The 16,941-nt window shown below is 47.6% G+C and overlaps 1 protein-coding gene across 1 annotated transcript in view; it reads left to right on the forward strand.

Moving 5' to 3' along the window:
• Positions 1-16,941, forward strand: part of LOC146776003 (uncharacterized) — a 508,564-nt gene that overhangs the window by 173,361 nt on the left and 318,262 nt on the right. Inside the window, exon 2 of the mRNA XM_085637925.1 lies at positions 8,190-8,366. Within this exon, the coding sequence (XP_085494051.1) occupies positions 8,190-8,366 (177 nt within the window). The remainder of the gene's footprint in view (positions 1-8,189; positions 8,367-16,941) is intronic.

Here is a 16,941-nt window from a genome sequence, read left to right on the forward strand (position 1 = left end):
TTTAATGAGGATGAAGTCTAAAAAGCCATTATTTTAACCTTAGGGGGTAAAGCACTTGGCCCTGATGGACTACCTGCTGACCTTTATAAGGTAAACCCGAAAGTTTGGGCCAAGATCTTAACACTTGTTTTTAATGCAGCCTGTGTGTCCAGCTATCCCCCATCATGGGCAAAGGAGGTTATTATCCCTATCTTTAAAAAGGGCGCAAGGGATGACCCGGCGTGTGACAGACCCATCTCGCTCCTTGATTCTGCAGCTAAAATCATGGGGAAAACAGCCTGGCTTGATCATGTTAACATCATCTCTGACCTCCAATATGGCTTTAGGCAGGGGAAAGGGACATTGGATCAATGCCTCAACCACCACTTGGTGATTGGGAAGTATACTGTCGCCAAGGGAGGGGATTTACTTCTGGCTTTTATGGACCTGACCTCAGCCTTCGATCTTGTCAATAGGTCTAAGCTGTGGTTGATCCTTCGTGATATGGGGCTAGATGCTGACTTGATCTCTTTTCTGGCTACTGCCCATGATAACACAACGGCTGCAGTACGCTTTAATGAAGATGGGAGCCTGACTGATTCATGGGCTGTAAGAAGAGGAGTCAGGCAGGGATGCATATTGGCTTCTTTGCTGTTCACCCTCTATATTAACAAACTGGGGGATGCCTTAACATCTTGCTGTAAGGATCTACCAAGAGCAGGTACCAAAATGATTCCTGCACTTTTATGCACAGATGATGCGGTTTTAGTTTCCAGAACGGCAAGGGGGCTGCAACTACTTTTAAACAGTTTTATTGATTTTATGGACTCTTTGGAGTTAATAACTAATTTAAAAAAATCCCATGCCATGACCATAGGCTCCCAGAAGGCGGCAAAGGCCAAATTCTATTGTAAGGGGGCAGAGTTAATGAAGGTGTCCATGTTCCCATACCTAGGGGTCCTATTCGATGACCAACGCTCATGGTGCGCACAACGCACACAAAAAAAGAATGTTTTAGCTAGAAGTGCAGGGGCTGTATTAGATTTTGCTAAAAGAATAGGCTCAAAGCCACTCTCTGCGCTCCTGTAGGTCTACAATGCAAAGTGTATCCCGATGGCCACCTATGGCAGTGACATCTGGGACTACAAGGATGTGAAAGACATACAAGAGGCTGAAAATAATTTTATGCTTAAACGTCTTTCAGTCCCTGTTGCCACACCGATTTTTTATTTACATGAAGAACTGGGAGTGGGTTATATCTCAGACCAGATTGCGGCTGCACCGCTTTTCCGCTGGCTGAGAATTTGGGCCCAACCAACTGCAAATCTAAATCAACCTAATATATTAGGGATCAGACTGAGATTCTTGGCTGTCCCGGTCTGTTTCTGACCCCCACCCCCTTAGCCAAGACTGCTATTAGAGCTTTCAAACAGCAGTTTATAGATAGACAACAAGGTCTAAGGGAGGAGAAAGAACTAATCAAACCCTCAGTAAGAAGGTTCGCTACTCTCAGTCTGGGCCAGGAGATGCAACCATACTTGTCATATGTTAATAAAGCCTATCATGTTTTTGTCTTGACGAGATTCAGACTTAATATGGTTCCCTGGTTATTGGCTTTTCCAAAAGGGTACTCGAAACTGGAATCAATAAAGCCCTGTCCTTGCGACAACTTCTCTGAGCAAGATACTCTTCATTTAATGTTTTTCTGCACTTATTACAATACTCTGCCCAGGAAGTTCATTCTCCCCTTGCTCAGAGGCTGCAATTTTGTTCAAGTAAGGCCGGCGCTGACCTATTTCCATATGTTAGCTTCACCAATATTCTGTGCCAGGGTGGCAGGTTTTTTGATTGGGGCTATTAGACTCAGGAATAGGCTGCCGTTGAATTAGCTACCTCGGACATTGTGGTTTTGTATATATTTCTCCTTGTCCTATAGTGTAATACAATTATGAAGAGATAACATGTTGACTCTCAAGACGCTGTTTTAGCATTATTGTTATCATCTTTTTAACTTGTGGCTACTATGGAAAGCGAATATAGGGCTATTCTTATGTTGTAATTTCTCATTTTTACTATTATGATGAATTGTTTTGGGCTGCCTTGATCATTATCGCATATTCCTCTTATGAACTTTATGATGATTCTTGATTTAAACTGTTGGTATTTTATGATGGCCAGTACTAAAAAGGTGTGTTGTTTATGAATTTCATGTCAACTTGAGCTTTAGATTGATTATTCTTTGTCACCATGATGAAATTGTCATTTAATTTTTGCGTATGCTTGCACTTAACCGTCAAATGGTGGAAGATTGACGTCTACGTTTAAATCCTTAAGGCTTTTCTAACACTACGGGTATATGACCTTTAGTATATGCTGTTTTTATACAATGTTTTGCAGTACACTTTTATGGCTTTTATAAGTCGAATAAAGTTGATTTTGACTTGACTTGACTTTCGTGCTGGAGATGGATACTCTGTATATCAGACCAGGGATTTGGAAGTGTTTGCTAGGTTTCCTGTAAGGCATACTATATTAAAAGATTGTACATATTGTAAATACACAGACGAATATATCAAATTTTTCTAATCCCTTAAATTCCAAGAGAACATAGTGAGCAAGGTAATTTCTTGACATAAACCCGCATCAGGGTTGATGGTGGATAGCATCAGATATCCTGGCCCAGGTGTTTCCTGAAGAGTTTGGAATAAAAACATTCCTTTCAACTGATGCAAGGTCTTTACACAAAGTTATATTGTTCTCTGGGGTTAAAGTTACTCTATAGAAATGGCCAATTGTTCAATGCAAGATTGAAGATATTACCAAGGCTGGTCTAGCACCATGTCAAACACTATTTTTTCAATTAGCAGTCTCACACATTGACAGGTACTTAACCCTGTCTGGATGGACAATTCTTATGCCCCATTCTTCCAGCCTATGCCTTTCTGCTGCAATATTGGGGTATTAAGTTCTTGTTTAAGAATCGAATCTCAATTCTTTTGTTCACTTCTCCTATGATGCCCAGCAAAAAAACAATAACGTCAATATTGTCTGCGGTTATATTCGTCAGGTTTGGTATCCCTGAGAATAGTTTTAGTATGTTTCCTCTATTCAATATATCCTCCTTGCCTCACAATGTATATTCAGGATAAAGAGCTGTACTATATAAACTCTGTAAGTCCTTGGCCCGGCCTTTGGGCTCTCTGCTGATTTTTTGAGTTACTGTAGTACTGTGTGTAGATGGCTGATCCTGGAACGTCTGGGATTGGCAGCTGGCAGATGGAGGAGGCAAGGAAAGAGATGCCACCTACAACCTTTCTTATTGAGTAGCTCTTTCAACCTTGCTCTTGATTTTTGAAACATAATCATGGGAGATTATTAATGCAAGGTTGGACCATCTCAAATTGACTACTGAAGGATGGAACTTATATGAAGAGAGGCGCAACCGGCAACATTTCTTCTCGTGAAGCACCTTCAACCTTGCTTTTTTGAGTCATAAGCAAGGGAATTATCGATGTACGGTTGACCTAATTGATCGTTTCTGCTTGATGGTCCTGTTACCGCTATGTCTGCCAAAGCTATAGGTTCCATACCATTTAATATTGTATGGGCATTCTAATGATCTGTTTGTGATGCTTAGGATAGTTGACAGCTATCTTTCTGATTATTCCCTGGCATTTGAAGTGTGGCATGACATCTTTAAATGAAATGCAAATGACCCCTTTGTCAGGAGAGGCAGAAGGTGAGTATTGTTTTTTCCTCTTCGTTTGTGTCTTTGGATTTCTCAGCTTCTTAGTCACTGCCTGCTCTGAAACCACACAGTGAGATTGGATGATTGGTGCCTCCCGATCCTCTGCACTTTGTGGTAACCAAGGCTGAAACACTGTGTATGAGACCCCGTTCTTGCCTGGGCTGTCAATACAATGCTATTTGCAGAAGAATTAGAGGTAGCGGTCACAACACAGATTGATCCCATTTTAGTAAAAACTGGGAACACAATTTGACACAAAACAACTCTCTGCTGTGACTTTATATTGATTTTTTCAATATTTTTTTTTTATAAAAGAAGTGAACGCTTGTGGGCGCCTGCAGTTACTCAGGTTCCTTGTTCCAGTGCATTTTGTTGCCGTAGTAGTTCCTCTCTTTTCCCAGTTTGATTAGCTACAAAGGATTCTTCCTTTGAGACCACTGTTTCTTTTAATCTATTAATGCATAACTTGCACTTATTGTTTGCCAGAGTTAGTGTCTGATATATGTTTTTAGCTCTTCTGTTTTATTAATGCAAACCCTACATATGTTATTAGGCGGAATTTGGATATTGTGTTTTCCTGGTTGACTCTCTTCCATTACCTCCTCCTGCTGCAAAGTGCTGATTGAATGATGATCTCCTTTTAGATTATGAAAATAATTTTTCAGATCTATGATTAAGGTTGAAATAATTGTTGATAAGGTTTACTATTTTTTCCAAAAGATGGGAGAAAAAGCAGCTGGTCTCCATGTCCTGGGCAGATCGTTGGACACGCGTAAATAAATGATTAAAATGATCAAATTTGTTATCAATATCTTTTGTGTAATCTGCCAACATTTTCAGGTTTGTAGTTTGCATATCGAGTTTGTCTGTGTGTAGCATGGCCACTTGCCCAATATAAGAAAAGGCTTGTTCCACAAATATCCACCAAGTAATTGCATCCACGTGAGGCTCGGACAGTTGATACACTTGAGAAACAGGGTCATCTTCAGGAATTATTTTGTTTGGCCTAGTTTAAAAAGTCTCAGCACATATCAGTACCTTTGGAGATTCGGATATTGAATCTGTCAAAGAAATAGCAGAAACATCTGTATGATCCTTAAGACCTGCAACTATGCCTTCAGTCACTTTTTCCACCAACAGCATGCAGTAATCCCTGACCCCAGCTGTCATACTGGCTTTGCCTATTCGGACTATGGGAGATAGTGGAACTCTTGGGGCTCTTGTATCATGTTCCTCAAGCCCATTTGAAGGGCAATCACTACTTTGAGGTACATTTGCCTTAACTTCCTAAGGAAATTCCAGATTAGTGGTCAGCTGAACCATAGATGGTATATATTTAGGCAAGGCAATAGCACTGCCAACATCATCAGTGAGCGCTTTATCTTCTGTGTTGAACGAAGATTGTTTTCCGTCGGCCACAAGGTCTACCTCTACCTCACTGAAAGTGCATTTAACTAATTTTGATGGTAATGGCGTTGGCAAGCCTACATTTTGTGTTGTCGTCATTAAAATCAAAGTCTATCAAGGAACCAGGAGACTGGTCGACTCTCATGGGAGTCTCCTCCTCTATCTTACATTTCAAATAGGTTTGATGCTCACTTTCTGGTCGATTGCCATTTTCCATCGATCAAGGTCTGGAATCCATGAGAGATCTGGATAAATCATCTCAGCAGCCTGAGTCTGAAGGGTTATGAAAGTATGCTGTTCAATGACAGCAATGTACATCCATGTGCTCCCAGCATTTTTTTTGCACCTGTTTTCCTTTTCCTTCCCAAGCTTCTGTAAGTGCTTTTATTATTTGACAGAATTAAACTATGAGGGTGTATTCGTGTATAGTAGCTACTTACCAAAGATGTCAGAACAACAGTGCACAGTAATGGTTCAGTGATCTGTATAACAGTCTGGACTCTGCAAACTGAAAATTGTGTCACTGGCAAACAAAACCTTGAAGTGATCATTTACAATGGGGAGTGAGGCAGTAAATGGAGTAAGAGGGGAGCATGCACGAGCCCCACAAGCCACACCCTAGCATAGCTGCGCCACCTCCATGGGACCAGGCTCAACCCAATGTGACGTGTACTAAGCGCCACCTTACTCTATCTCCTCGGCTGTCCTTCTGCTCCGGCACCTCAGATGCACCCCGATCCTCCAGGTCCAAGTCAAGGTCCTCCCAGAGTCAGAAATACTCAGAAATGACAATACCACTCTATATCACTTCCTGCTTGCCCTGTGGACACCCGTGCCCTTTCAGTGAACAAGGCAGGCAGGCTGTGGCAGGCTACAGAAGGCTACTGCAAGCTATGACCCACCCACAGACAGCCCACTGCTGCATCTGTTCTGCCGGTATATCCACCTGTGTAACCACCCTCCTCAAGTGGGACGGACCACACACCACCGACAGACAACCGGCCAACTGACCAGCTGGGACAGACATGGCCATGCACCGACAGCAGTGGCTGGCAAATGCCGACAAGTGCACTACAGTCAAACTGGAGGCAGGGCACAGACTGGAGGAGGAAGCTATTTTTTGTTATTTCATTTAGTTTAACATTATTTCTTATGAGGTTTATTATAAGATTCTGTCCCCATTATTTTCTAAGGGCAGTTGTTAAGGTATCAGTGGTTGGTCATGTGTGGTGCTGGCCTTTCTACTGTTTCTTTTTGGCAGTAGTAACTTACACTCTCAAATTTGTCTGTACCCCCTTTTTCAACAGATGCAGACATGCAAGTCTACACTTTCGAGTAATTTTCCACTCAGATTTTGTGAATAGCCAAAGTACTAAAGTTACTCAAATGTGTAATTGTAAATTACACATGTAAATTACTCACAAGCGTAAATAGATCCACTATAACACCCACAATTTTCCCATGGAATTCCTCCCTGCTGCAGAGTAACACAAGTCAGTGATTTTCACTGGCTTGTGTTACTCTATATTTATCAAGCCATGCAGGGCCACGCAAGGTCACTATCCCAAGGTGACTTTGAGTGGCTTGATCTATAAACGCAAAAATAACAATTGATAGACAGAATGCAGAACAATGTCATACATTCACCTCAGTACAGAGATCTGGGCCTAAACCCATCGTTATTTTTGCTCACCATGCCATTGCAGTTTGGACCCAGCCATATGCAAATCAGTCTTGACCCTGCGCCCAATGGGAACAGTCCAGTCCGAACTGCCTGTCCAGTCCCTCCCTGGACTGGAAACAAGCATACTAGGACCGGTTTCGGGGTTTCAGCCCTCATCAGCCAGGATAGCTTGACTCCAGTGGCATGTAGAGCACAGGACCCACGTCTGGGCATACTCATCCCACTCGGGGTGACAAATGCAAAAAGAACAATTAATGGACCGAATGCAGAACAATGTCAAACATTCACCCCAGTACAGAGATTTGGGCATAAATCCATCGTTTTTTTGCTCACCATGCCATTCCAGTTTGGACCTAGCCATATGTAAATCAGTCTTGACCCTGCGCCCAATGGGACCGATCCAACTGCCAGGCCAGTTCCTCCCTGGAATGGAAATAAGCATCCTAGGACTGGTTTCGGGCTTTCAGCCCTCATCAGCCAGGATAGCTTGACTCCAGTGGCATGGAGAGCGTGGGACCCACGTCTGGGCATACCCGTCCCACTGGGGGTGACAAATGTAAAAACAACAATTGATGGACAGGGTCAAGACTGATTTGCATATGGCTGGGTCCAAACTGGGGTAGCATGGTGAGCAAAAGAACAATGGATTTAACCCAGATCTCTTGACTGGGGGTGAATGTATGATTTATTCAGCATTCCGTCCATCATTTGTTTGCGTAGCACTTTTCACCCTAAGTGGGATGGGTATGCCCAGATGTGGGTCCCTTGCTCACTGTGCCACTGGAATCAAGCTAGCCTGGCTGATGAAGGGTAATACCCAGAAACCGGTCCCAGGATGCTTGTTTCCGGTCCAGGGAGGACCTGGCTTGAATTATTTTCAATGCACATGGACTGCCTCTGAGCTGGCAGTTTTGCAGAAGCTTGACCTGCCATGGAGGCGTTTCTAATGTTAAAGCTAGAAAAACCTCTACCATTGGACACATCTAAATAAGGCAGGGGACCCATAAGGTGGCAGTCAAGAAGTCCATCACTTTTCAGTGGATATCACACCACCTATCAATATATGCACAATAATGGATTTGGATCAGGAGTCTGCTTTTCAAATGGGTCTGGGGCAGTGCGCTGTTACAGCCTTTTGGTGATAGTGGTAAAATAAATGTTACATTGCAATGCTTTACATGAAAATTTTTGATACTGTAAATGAAGGAAACATTCTCAGTCCTTGTTGTGAATAGTCACTCACGCGCAAACCCTGTCTCTCGTCCCTGCACTGAGATATTATTGCCTATTTCTTGCATGTTGTAGCAGGTTAGGAAAAACCTTTTCTATATAAAAACAAATACTGCTAACAAAATCTACTTATTATCTTAGTTTACAGATGAATATTTAAGGAAAATGCAAGCTGCTGATTGGCCCAAAGTTATAGTTGTGGCAGATGGATCGTGCGGAGAATCAAGTGCCCTCCTAGGAATCACATCAGATTACCTTGTGGAATCCTGCAATGCTTATGGGGCCAATGCAGCGCTGGAGAGACTTGATCAACGACAGGTAACACAAGGCAAAGGCAAAACTCCACTCACACATCTTGTGTCTAAACTATAAAAACTGAGCACTTGACTTTAATTGAGATTGTGAATGATTCTGCTTATGGGGATACCCTTGAGTCACATAGCACCCTGGGAACTGGCCTAATACAGGGGCAATAGTGACTAGATTATTGATGCCAGAAAGCAGTGTGTACCGAGGAATAATTTCCTGTCACTTATTATCATGTGCTTCTTGAAGATGGAAGACAAACAGTGCTTTATTGAAGCTGAGTGGCAGGCTAATACTGCACGTTTTACTTAACATACCACTAGTACATACAGGAGCTTTAGTTCAGAGAACTTTCTGGATGTTCATTTCACCCAAACCAACACATGCACACTTTCATATATTTTGTATAAACCAGTCCTCTGTAAACAGACCTTACAACATACATCACCCCTCCTACAAACATATTTTGGCTTCAACTGGACATCCACAGCCCTTTATCCCCAACAGAAACCATTGTTCCAATCTGGTCATACTCATAAAGAATACAGTGGACAGATCTCTCACCCCTTAAAGCACAGCACTGCTCCAAAGCTATATCGTTGGCACAGCAGTACCAAATGAACAGTTCATTCATGCACCACTCCAACATACACATGCAGATAAAAATCTGGCATAATCTCAACACACCATCACATGAACAACATTGTGCTGTAAAACAGCGGCCTGGATTATGTTTCATTTTTATAAAACACCATTATGGAGCTGACCTATCAAATGTTAACACCCATATTCAAGAGAAAAAATAGACAGTATAATGACAGATGCACTCAAACACATAAAACATCATAATACGCTTCCAATATTAAATCCACCAAACTTTCAAACTAGATCACAAAAGCCAAGTGAAGCATAACAATGAACTATCTACTTACAACAAGAAAACAAAACCAAATAACAACAAAAGAACATACACAATTATATGATGATTCTTCAAGTTCAATGGAGAAAAACGTTCCAGGTAAATTTCATTAATAATAATGATGGTTTGCACTATGTGACTCTCTGTACATTGAAGTTGTGTGTTTTCTGATGGTAACTTTTCATGTCAAAGGACAACGTAGGTAACTTTTAAAGTGCCTTCATGCATTTTTGTGCAGAGAGCAGAGATACTTTAGTTCATAGGACAGAAATAACTTTTTTTATTTATTTATCTCCTTTATGAGGATTCAACAACACAGTATGAATTATGACCAAGGTACGAAAGAATAATTGCTTACAAGATGAGATCCCTTTTAGGTGTTGGCTACGAATTACATTAGAGGTCTGATTTTGGGACTGGCAGTCCACGGACCGCCAGACTCCACGGACTTTACAACTCGGGTGGGCAGACCGTCATCAAACCGTTGCAACCACCAGGAGTCAGAGATCCCTGCCAGTGGCGCAGTTGCCTTTAGGCCGCAATAGCCTTGGTGGGACGACTGCGGTCCTACCAAGGATATTATGAGTTTCCTCTTCGCCAGAGGTTTCATGGCAGTTCCTACTCCATGAAAACCGTGGCAAGAGGAAACAAAGGGGACCCTATAGGCCCCCATGTTGCCTGAGAGCCATGCACTTTTAACCTGTTCCCTCAGTGTTGGACTCGGCCCTTCTGGCAGGTTCAGCCCTGAAACTTTTTGCTTTTTATTGTGACCTGGTGTTAGTGATTTTTGGCTTCTGCGCACTTTACCACTGTGTCCCAGGGTAAAGTGCGTGCGTGTAGTGAGGTTGGCCTGCCCTCCCATAGGAATGCATGGGGGAATGTATGTGTCCCTGGTAGTTCCTGATGCGTGGGGAGTGCAGTTGTGAGTTTGGTATGTGCGGACTCGTGTGATGAAATGCTGCGCGATGATGTGTGCGGCGTCAATGTACCTAGTGTGGAAGTGCCACTTCTAGAAGTTGACATTTCTGTGTGCAGTGTGAGATGAGTGCCTTGTCTGGCGATTGGCTGGCTGAGGTCATGTGATGGGCTAGGGAATCCCCAGAGTCAGGAGGAGTCATCCTGTGGTGAATGGGGAGATCAGCAGCCAGATGGGTGGGAGGAGTACACCTGGGACCTGAATAGGGTTGGGCTTTCCGCACACAATGCTGGCTCTGCCCCATGTGGTGCGACTGATGATCCTGGCCTGTCCTGTGAAAGGAAGGAGAGGAGCTGAGCAAAACAAAGTGCTCAAGTGCTCCTTAACCAGTTGTAACTGGTTCTGCCCTAAACCCTGTGCTGTGTCACAAAGGAAACCTGTGTATAAAAAGGGGATGTGACCCAATGTATGTTGTTCTCTTCTGATCCTAACTTGAGGGGGGCCTGCTGCTTCTGGGCGCCAGGAGAGACCGCCACTAGGGACTGCCTCCCTGCTGGAGGGCCCTGTGAGCTGGCCCCTGGGCCCAGTCTTTGCCCCCCTGCATCTAGATACTTTTCCTGGACCTTGCCTTCAAGCGCCTGGGAAGCGCTATACCTTTATTGGCTGAGAAGCGCCTTCATTTGTGGCCAGCAGCGCTGAGCTGCGATAATTTACGGGGGAACCCCGACGTAGGGATTCCCCCGCTTTTTGCCGTATTTTATAGCGGGTGCCCACCCCGCATTGTGGTGCTCGTTCTCGCGGGTGCCCACCCTGCATAATTGCCATTTCGTTATTATTATCGGTAGCGGGTGCCCAACCCCGCCAGGGACATTGCGCCGAATAACGGGAGCCCACCCCGTATCTCGCCGGAATCACCGCCGTGACCCGGAAATTCAGAAGGGCAGCCTTGGTGTGGGCGGGGCGCTCCACAAACCAGGAAGCGGACGGGAGCCTACCCCGCGTTCCTGTGATCCCCGCGAGTAAGCCGGAAGAAAAACGGAAAGTAGCGAGGGGGAAAGCAGGGCTCCCGTGACCGGTGAGAGCCCCGCTGTATCTGCCTCCTTGGTGAAGTCCCGGTCCCAGAAGAGGGACCGGGTGAAGACGAGAGCCCCGCGTGTCGCCTGCTGCTGACAGAGATCCCCGGTGAAGAGGGCTCCAGCAAGCCGGGCATGCACGAGGAGCAGCACCAAAGAGGAGTCCCCGCTTCAGTCTGGTGAGTGGGTGCTGCCTCTAGGGATGAGGCCACAACTGCTACCTTCTTTGTTATAGAGTCTAGAGGGACTCCAACGAATGGGGCCCTTTATCTTGCCAAGTCCCCCGAGTGGGACTCCAACGATTAAGGGGGCAATTGTTCTAGAGCCTAGAAGGCTCCAACGTCGGGGGCAGTGTTCTCGAGCCCCTGAGAGGCTCCAACGTCGGGGCCAGTGTTCTCGAGCCCCCGAGAGGCTCCAACGTCGGGCATTATTTGTTTAGAGTCCAGAGGGACTCCAAAGGGGGCATATTTGTTTTAGAGCCCTGTCAGGCTCCAACGTTCTTGGGGGCATATTTGTTTAGAGTCCAGAGGGACTCCAACGTGAGGGCCTCGAGGTGCCCAGGCCCCAGTCCCCACAGCTGCCCTGCACTTAGTGGGCAGCTGCAACGTTTAGGTTGTGCCCTGTTGTTTCTGGCGTGCGCAGTCCAGCCCTGACTCTGTGGACAAAGGGCGTTTGAGCCCCTGAAAGGCCAAGTTGGCCTGGGGACAGGTTTCTTGTGTTGTGCCCTCACCTAGGGTACATGATTATTGTTACCGGAGTACTTTTGCGCCTGCGCATTGCCTTTACGCTGTTTTCACTCCTAAACTGTGTTTATGCATTGGAGATTGTTTTTCCTAGTATAGATTATACTAGTGTGTTCATGGTTCCCTGCGTGATGTGTACCTAAGGTGTTTTAGGATTGCGTTGGGTGTACTTACCTGTTACCAGTGGTTACTGGTTGTGCGCTACATTTATTATTTGTTCTACATGTCTACATTTACAATTTGGTGATTTGTGATAATTCTGACAGTGGTCCATGTGGCCCTGTCTTATGTAGATAATTCCCCTGTAAATTCTGCCCGTGCCAGTGGCACATTGTAAAGTGTGTATTTATTATCTAATGTGTTTGGTATAATACAAAGGCTATTTTTATATATAACCTTGTGTGGAGTTTCTTTTGTGGGGGGCCTTTGGATGTTGTTGCTGGGTGCGCACGCAAACGCTTTACACATTGCCTCCGAGATAAGCCTGACTGCTCGTGCCAAGCTACCAAGGGGGTGAGCAGGGGTTATCTTTGGCGTGTAACTCCCCAGCCCTGACTAGAGTGGTGGTTTCTGCCTAGCTTTGGCGCAAGCCCTAGCCAACCAGAAATCCCATTTCTAACATTGGTGATCAGCGGTGGGATAGGACTTGCGTTTGCGCTGTACCGCAGCAGCAACTGGCTGCACTACAAAACTCTGCATTTTAGATAATCACTTGTTTGGGGATTATTGTTTTGAGTTCCATTATTTCTTCTCCTAAAGGTGTCCTTTGTGAATTGTGTACTCCTGTTTTAGCTCAGACACCTAGGTTCCTTGTGTTGAACTTTTCTCGAGAACGTCCGCCAAAATGGAGCCTGCTTTTTATTTCTGTGGTCTGTTTAGATACAGTATGTTAGAGTTGGGCAGATTCTGTGAAGAGAGAGACATAGAGGTGGGTGAGTCAGACACCCAGTCCAAACTGAGGGACAACCTGATCCTATGGCAAAAGGATGAATGGGAACGTGAGCGCAGTGAGGAGGAGAGGGCCCGGGCCACACGCCAAGAGGGTGGTGGGTCTGAGGGGAGCCCTGAGGAGTCTGAAGAGGAGGAAGAAAGTGACAGGACAGGGACGCCAGTAGATAGTGAAGACCCCATAGATAGGGAGTCCCTTGCTGGGTCCAGTGTCAGGGGCAGCGCCCCATCCCTTTTCCTGTCCCCAGAGGAGTGGGTAGATAGGAGGGGAGATAGGGAGCATCAGCTGGCATTGGAGAAGCTCAGGTTAGAGCATGCCAAGCAGATGGCGGAGGCTGAGAGGGCCTTCACCAGGGAGAAATTAGCTCTGAAGGGTAAGTTGTCCCCTGAGCGCAGTTGTAGTTGTCTGGTTTCCCCAGGGAGGGTAGAGTCCAGTGGTGGCAGCGATATAGAGTCCAGTGCAGGACGTCCCATTCCCAGTTCCCCGAGTATGGTACCTTGTTCCCGAGAGGAGTACGGGTTGAAGTTTAGGGGCAGTAGGAAGCTGTCTCACCAGGATTGGGGGGAGTTTGCGGATGAATGTAGTGATGCACTGGTTGATTGGATAAGGATTAACACAAAACAGGATTTTGAAGGACTGCTCAATCTGGTTATCAAAGAGCAGATGCTCAGTTGTTGTTTTCCCGGGTTGCGCCAACACCTGTTGGAGTGTGGGTTCACTAGTCCATGGAGACTTGCAGAAGAAGCGGACCGCTGGGAAAGTGCCCAAGGTTCTGATGAGGTATGGGAGAGTACTTCCAACAGTAGTGGCTCAGGTATCTTCCCGTCCAGTATGGGGGAAGAGGCTCAGAGTAGCCCAGCTAGTTCCCAGAGTAGTGAGAGGGGTGTAGGGGCTCACGACCTATCTCAGTGAAGTAGGAGTGAGTGGGTGACTTCGAGTCCCCAGAGGCCCGAAACCCAGTCTCAGAGCCTGGATGGTTTCTTCAGGGAACACCAGGTTGGGGGCCTAGGCTGTGCTGTTAGTCCATTTGAGGAGGATCACCTAGTGAATGGAGAACCTGGAGCATCTGTAAGTAGAGCTCCAGTGGTTCTGGTGTCAGGCAGTACCGCTCCAGTAGGGAGGGTGCAGAAGTCCAGCGAGAGGGGTGGCATGGGGCTGTGTTCCCCAGTGGAGGAGCCAATGGTTCAGGGACCAGCCGGGAGGGCTGAGTCTCCTAGAGGTGACCATGGTGACCACACGTCTGTCCTGGGGGATCTTCACGCACTGTCAGGTGGACAGGGAACGGGAGATCTGCGCCAGGCAGATTGTCACGCAACATATGAGGCATATGTTACCCTCGGGGGGATGGTGTGTAAGTCCCCAGAAGTCCTGGAGTGCCAGGCAAGTACTCAGCCAAAGGGTTTAGACCCCTGGTTGGGAGGCCAGGTTCAGGATCAGCCTGACCTGGAGGGAAGGAAGACTGTAAGCAGTGTCCTGACCGATGTAGCTGTTAGGGGCACCACTCCAGTTGGGAGGGTGCCGGACTCTGGAAGGGGGTGCAGAAGGAGGGAGTCCTCGCCTCTGACCCCGGTGCAACCTGAGGGGTTAAACCCTAGGTTGGGAGACCAGTTCTCAGGGAGAGGTCCTGAGCTGGTGGGTAAATTGCGTTACAAGGTCGCCTCTCAGAGGAAGAGAGGACGGAACCCTAGAAGAAGAGGTAGGGGGAGGAGAGCCTCGCCCGTGACTGTTGATCAGCTTGAGGGTACAGACCCTGGGCTGGAGGATCAGTGGCAGTTTAGAACTGCCCTGATGAGGGGTAAAGTGGAGAATGGTTACTATGTGCCAGGGGTTACTACCCCCCACTCTGTGGTTAGGCAAGGACCAGTGGCACCTGGATGGTCTAGGGCCTGGTCCTGGCCACGGACAGCTGAGGAGTACCAGTGGGGTAGCCCAGTTGGTCCGCCGAGTTTTTTCAGAGGGAACCACGTGGGTTCAGAGTGGTGTAAAACCGGAGAGTGTCCCTGCCGTTGCGGGCCTGCGTCCGTGTTTTATCGCCCCAAGCAGGGAAGACCATCACGGTGGTGATTGGTCTACCCTGCGTTTTGGCTGGAAGGGGGTTGTGTTGGACTCGGCCCTTCTGGCAGGTTCAGCCCTGAAACTTTTTGCTTTTTATTATGACCTGGTGTTAGTGATTTTGGGCTTCTGCGCACTTTACCACTGTGTCCCAGGGTAAAGTGCGTGCGTGTAGTGAGGTTGGCCTGCCCTCCTATAGGAATGCATGGGGGAATGTATGTGTCCCTGGTAGTTCCTGATGCGTGGGGAGTGCAGGTGCGAGATTGGTATGTGCGGACTCGTGTGATGAAATGCTGCGCGGTGATGTGTGCGGCGTCAATGTACCTAGTGTGGAAGTGCCACTTCTAGAAGTTGGCATTTCTGTGTGCAGTGTGAGATGAGTGCCTTGTCTGGCGATTGGCTGGCTGAGGTCATGTGATGGGCTAGGGAATCCCCAGAGTCAGGAGGAGTCACCCAGTGGTGAATGGGGAGAACAGCAGCCACATGGGTGGGAGGAGTACACCTGGGACCTGAATAGGGCTGGGCTTTCCCCACACAATGCTGGCTCCGCCCCCTGTGGTGCGACTGATGACCCTGGTCTGTCCTGTGAAAGGAAGGAGAGGAGCTGAGCAAAACAAAGTGCTCAAGTGCTCCTGAACCAGTTGTAACTGGTTCTGCCTTAATCCCTGTGCTGTGTCACAAAGGAAACCTGTGTATAAAAAGGGGCTGTGACCCCATGTATGTTGTTCTCTTCTGATCATAACTTGAGGGGGGCCTGCTGCTGCTGGGCACCAGGAGAGACCGCCACTAGGGACTGCCTCCCTGCTGGAGGGCCCTGTGAGCTGGCCCTTGGGCCCAGTCTGTGCCCCCCTGCATCTAGAGACTTTTCCTGGACCTTGCCTTCAAGCGCCTGGGAAGTGCTATACCTTTATTGGCTGAAAAGCGCCTTCATTTGTGGCCAGCAGCGCTGAGCTGCGATAATTTACGGGGGAACCCCGACGTTGGGATTCCCCTGCTTTTTGCCGTATTTTATAGCGGGTGCCCACCCCGCATTGTGGTGCTTGTTCTCGCGGGTGCCCACCCCGCATAATTGCCATTTCGTTTACTATCCGTAGCGGGTGCCCAACCCCGCCAGGGACTTTGCGTGGAATAACGGCAGCCCACCCCGTATCTCGCCGGAATCACCACCGCGACCCGAAAGTTCAGAAGGGCGGCCTTGGTGTGGGCGGGGCGCTCCACAAACCAGGAAGCGGACGGGAGCCCACCCCGCGCTCCTGTGATCCCGCGAGTAAGCCGGAAGAAAAACGGAAAGTAGCAAGGGGCAAAGCAGGGCTCCCGTGACCGGTGAGAGCCCCGCTGTAACCGCCTCCTTGGTGAAGTCCCGGTCCCAGAAGAGGGACCGGGTGAAGACGAGAGCCCCGCGTGTCGCCTTCTGCTGACAGAGAGCCCCGGTGAAGAGGGCTCCAGCAAGCCGGGCATGCACGAGGAGCAGCGCCAAAGAGGAGTCCCCGCTTCAGTCTGGTGAGTGGGGGCTACCTCTAGGGGTGAGGCCACAACTGCGACCTTCTTTGTTATAGAGTCCAGAGGGACTCCAACGAAGGGGGCACTTTATCTTGCCGAGTCCCCCAAGTGGGACTCCAACGATTAAGGGGGCAATTGTTCTAGAGCCTAGAATGCTCCAACGTCGGGGGCAGTGTTCTCGAGCCCCTGAGAGGCTCCAACGTCAGGGGCAGTGTTCTCGAGCCCCCGAGAGGCTCCAACGTCAGGCATTATTTGTTTTAGAGCCCTGTCAGGCTCCAACGTTCTTGGGGGCATATTTGTTTAGAGTCCAGAGGGACTCCAACGTGAGGGCCTCGAGGTGCCCAGGCCCCAGTCCCCACAGCTGCCCAGCACTTAGTGGGCAGCTGCAACGTTTAGGTTGTGCCCTGTTGTTTCTGGCGAGCGCAGTCCAGCCCT

Source organism: Triturus cristatus, chromosome 12 (genome assembly GCF_964204655.1).
Source record: "Triturus cristatus chromosome 12, aTriCri1.1, whole genome shotgun sequence".
In the NCBI taxonomy this organism is placed as follows: Eukaryota; Metazoa; Chordata; class Amphibia; order Caudata; family Salamandridae; genus Triturus; species Triturus cristatus.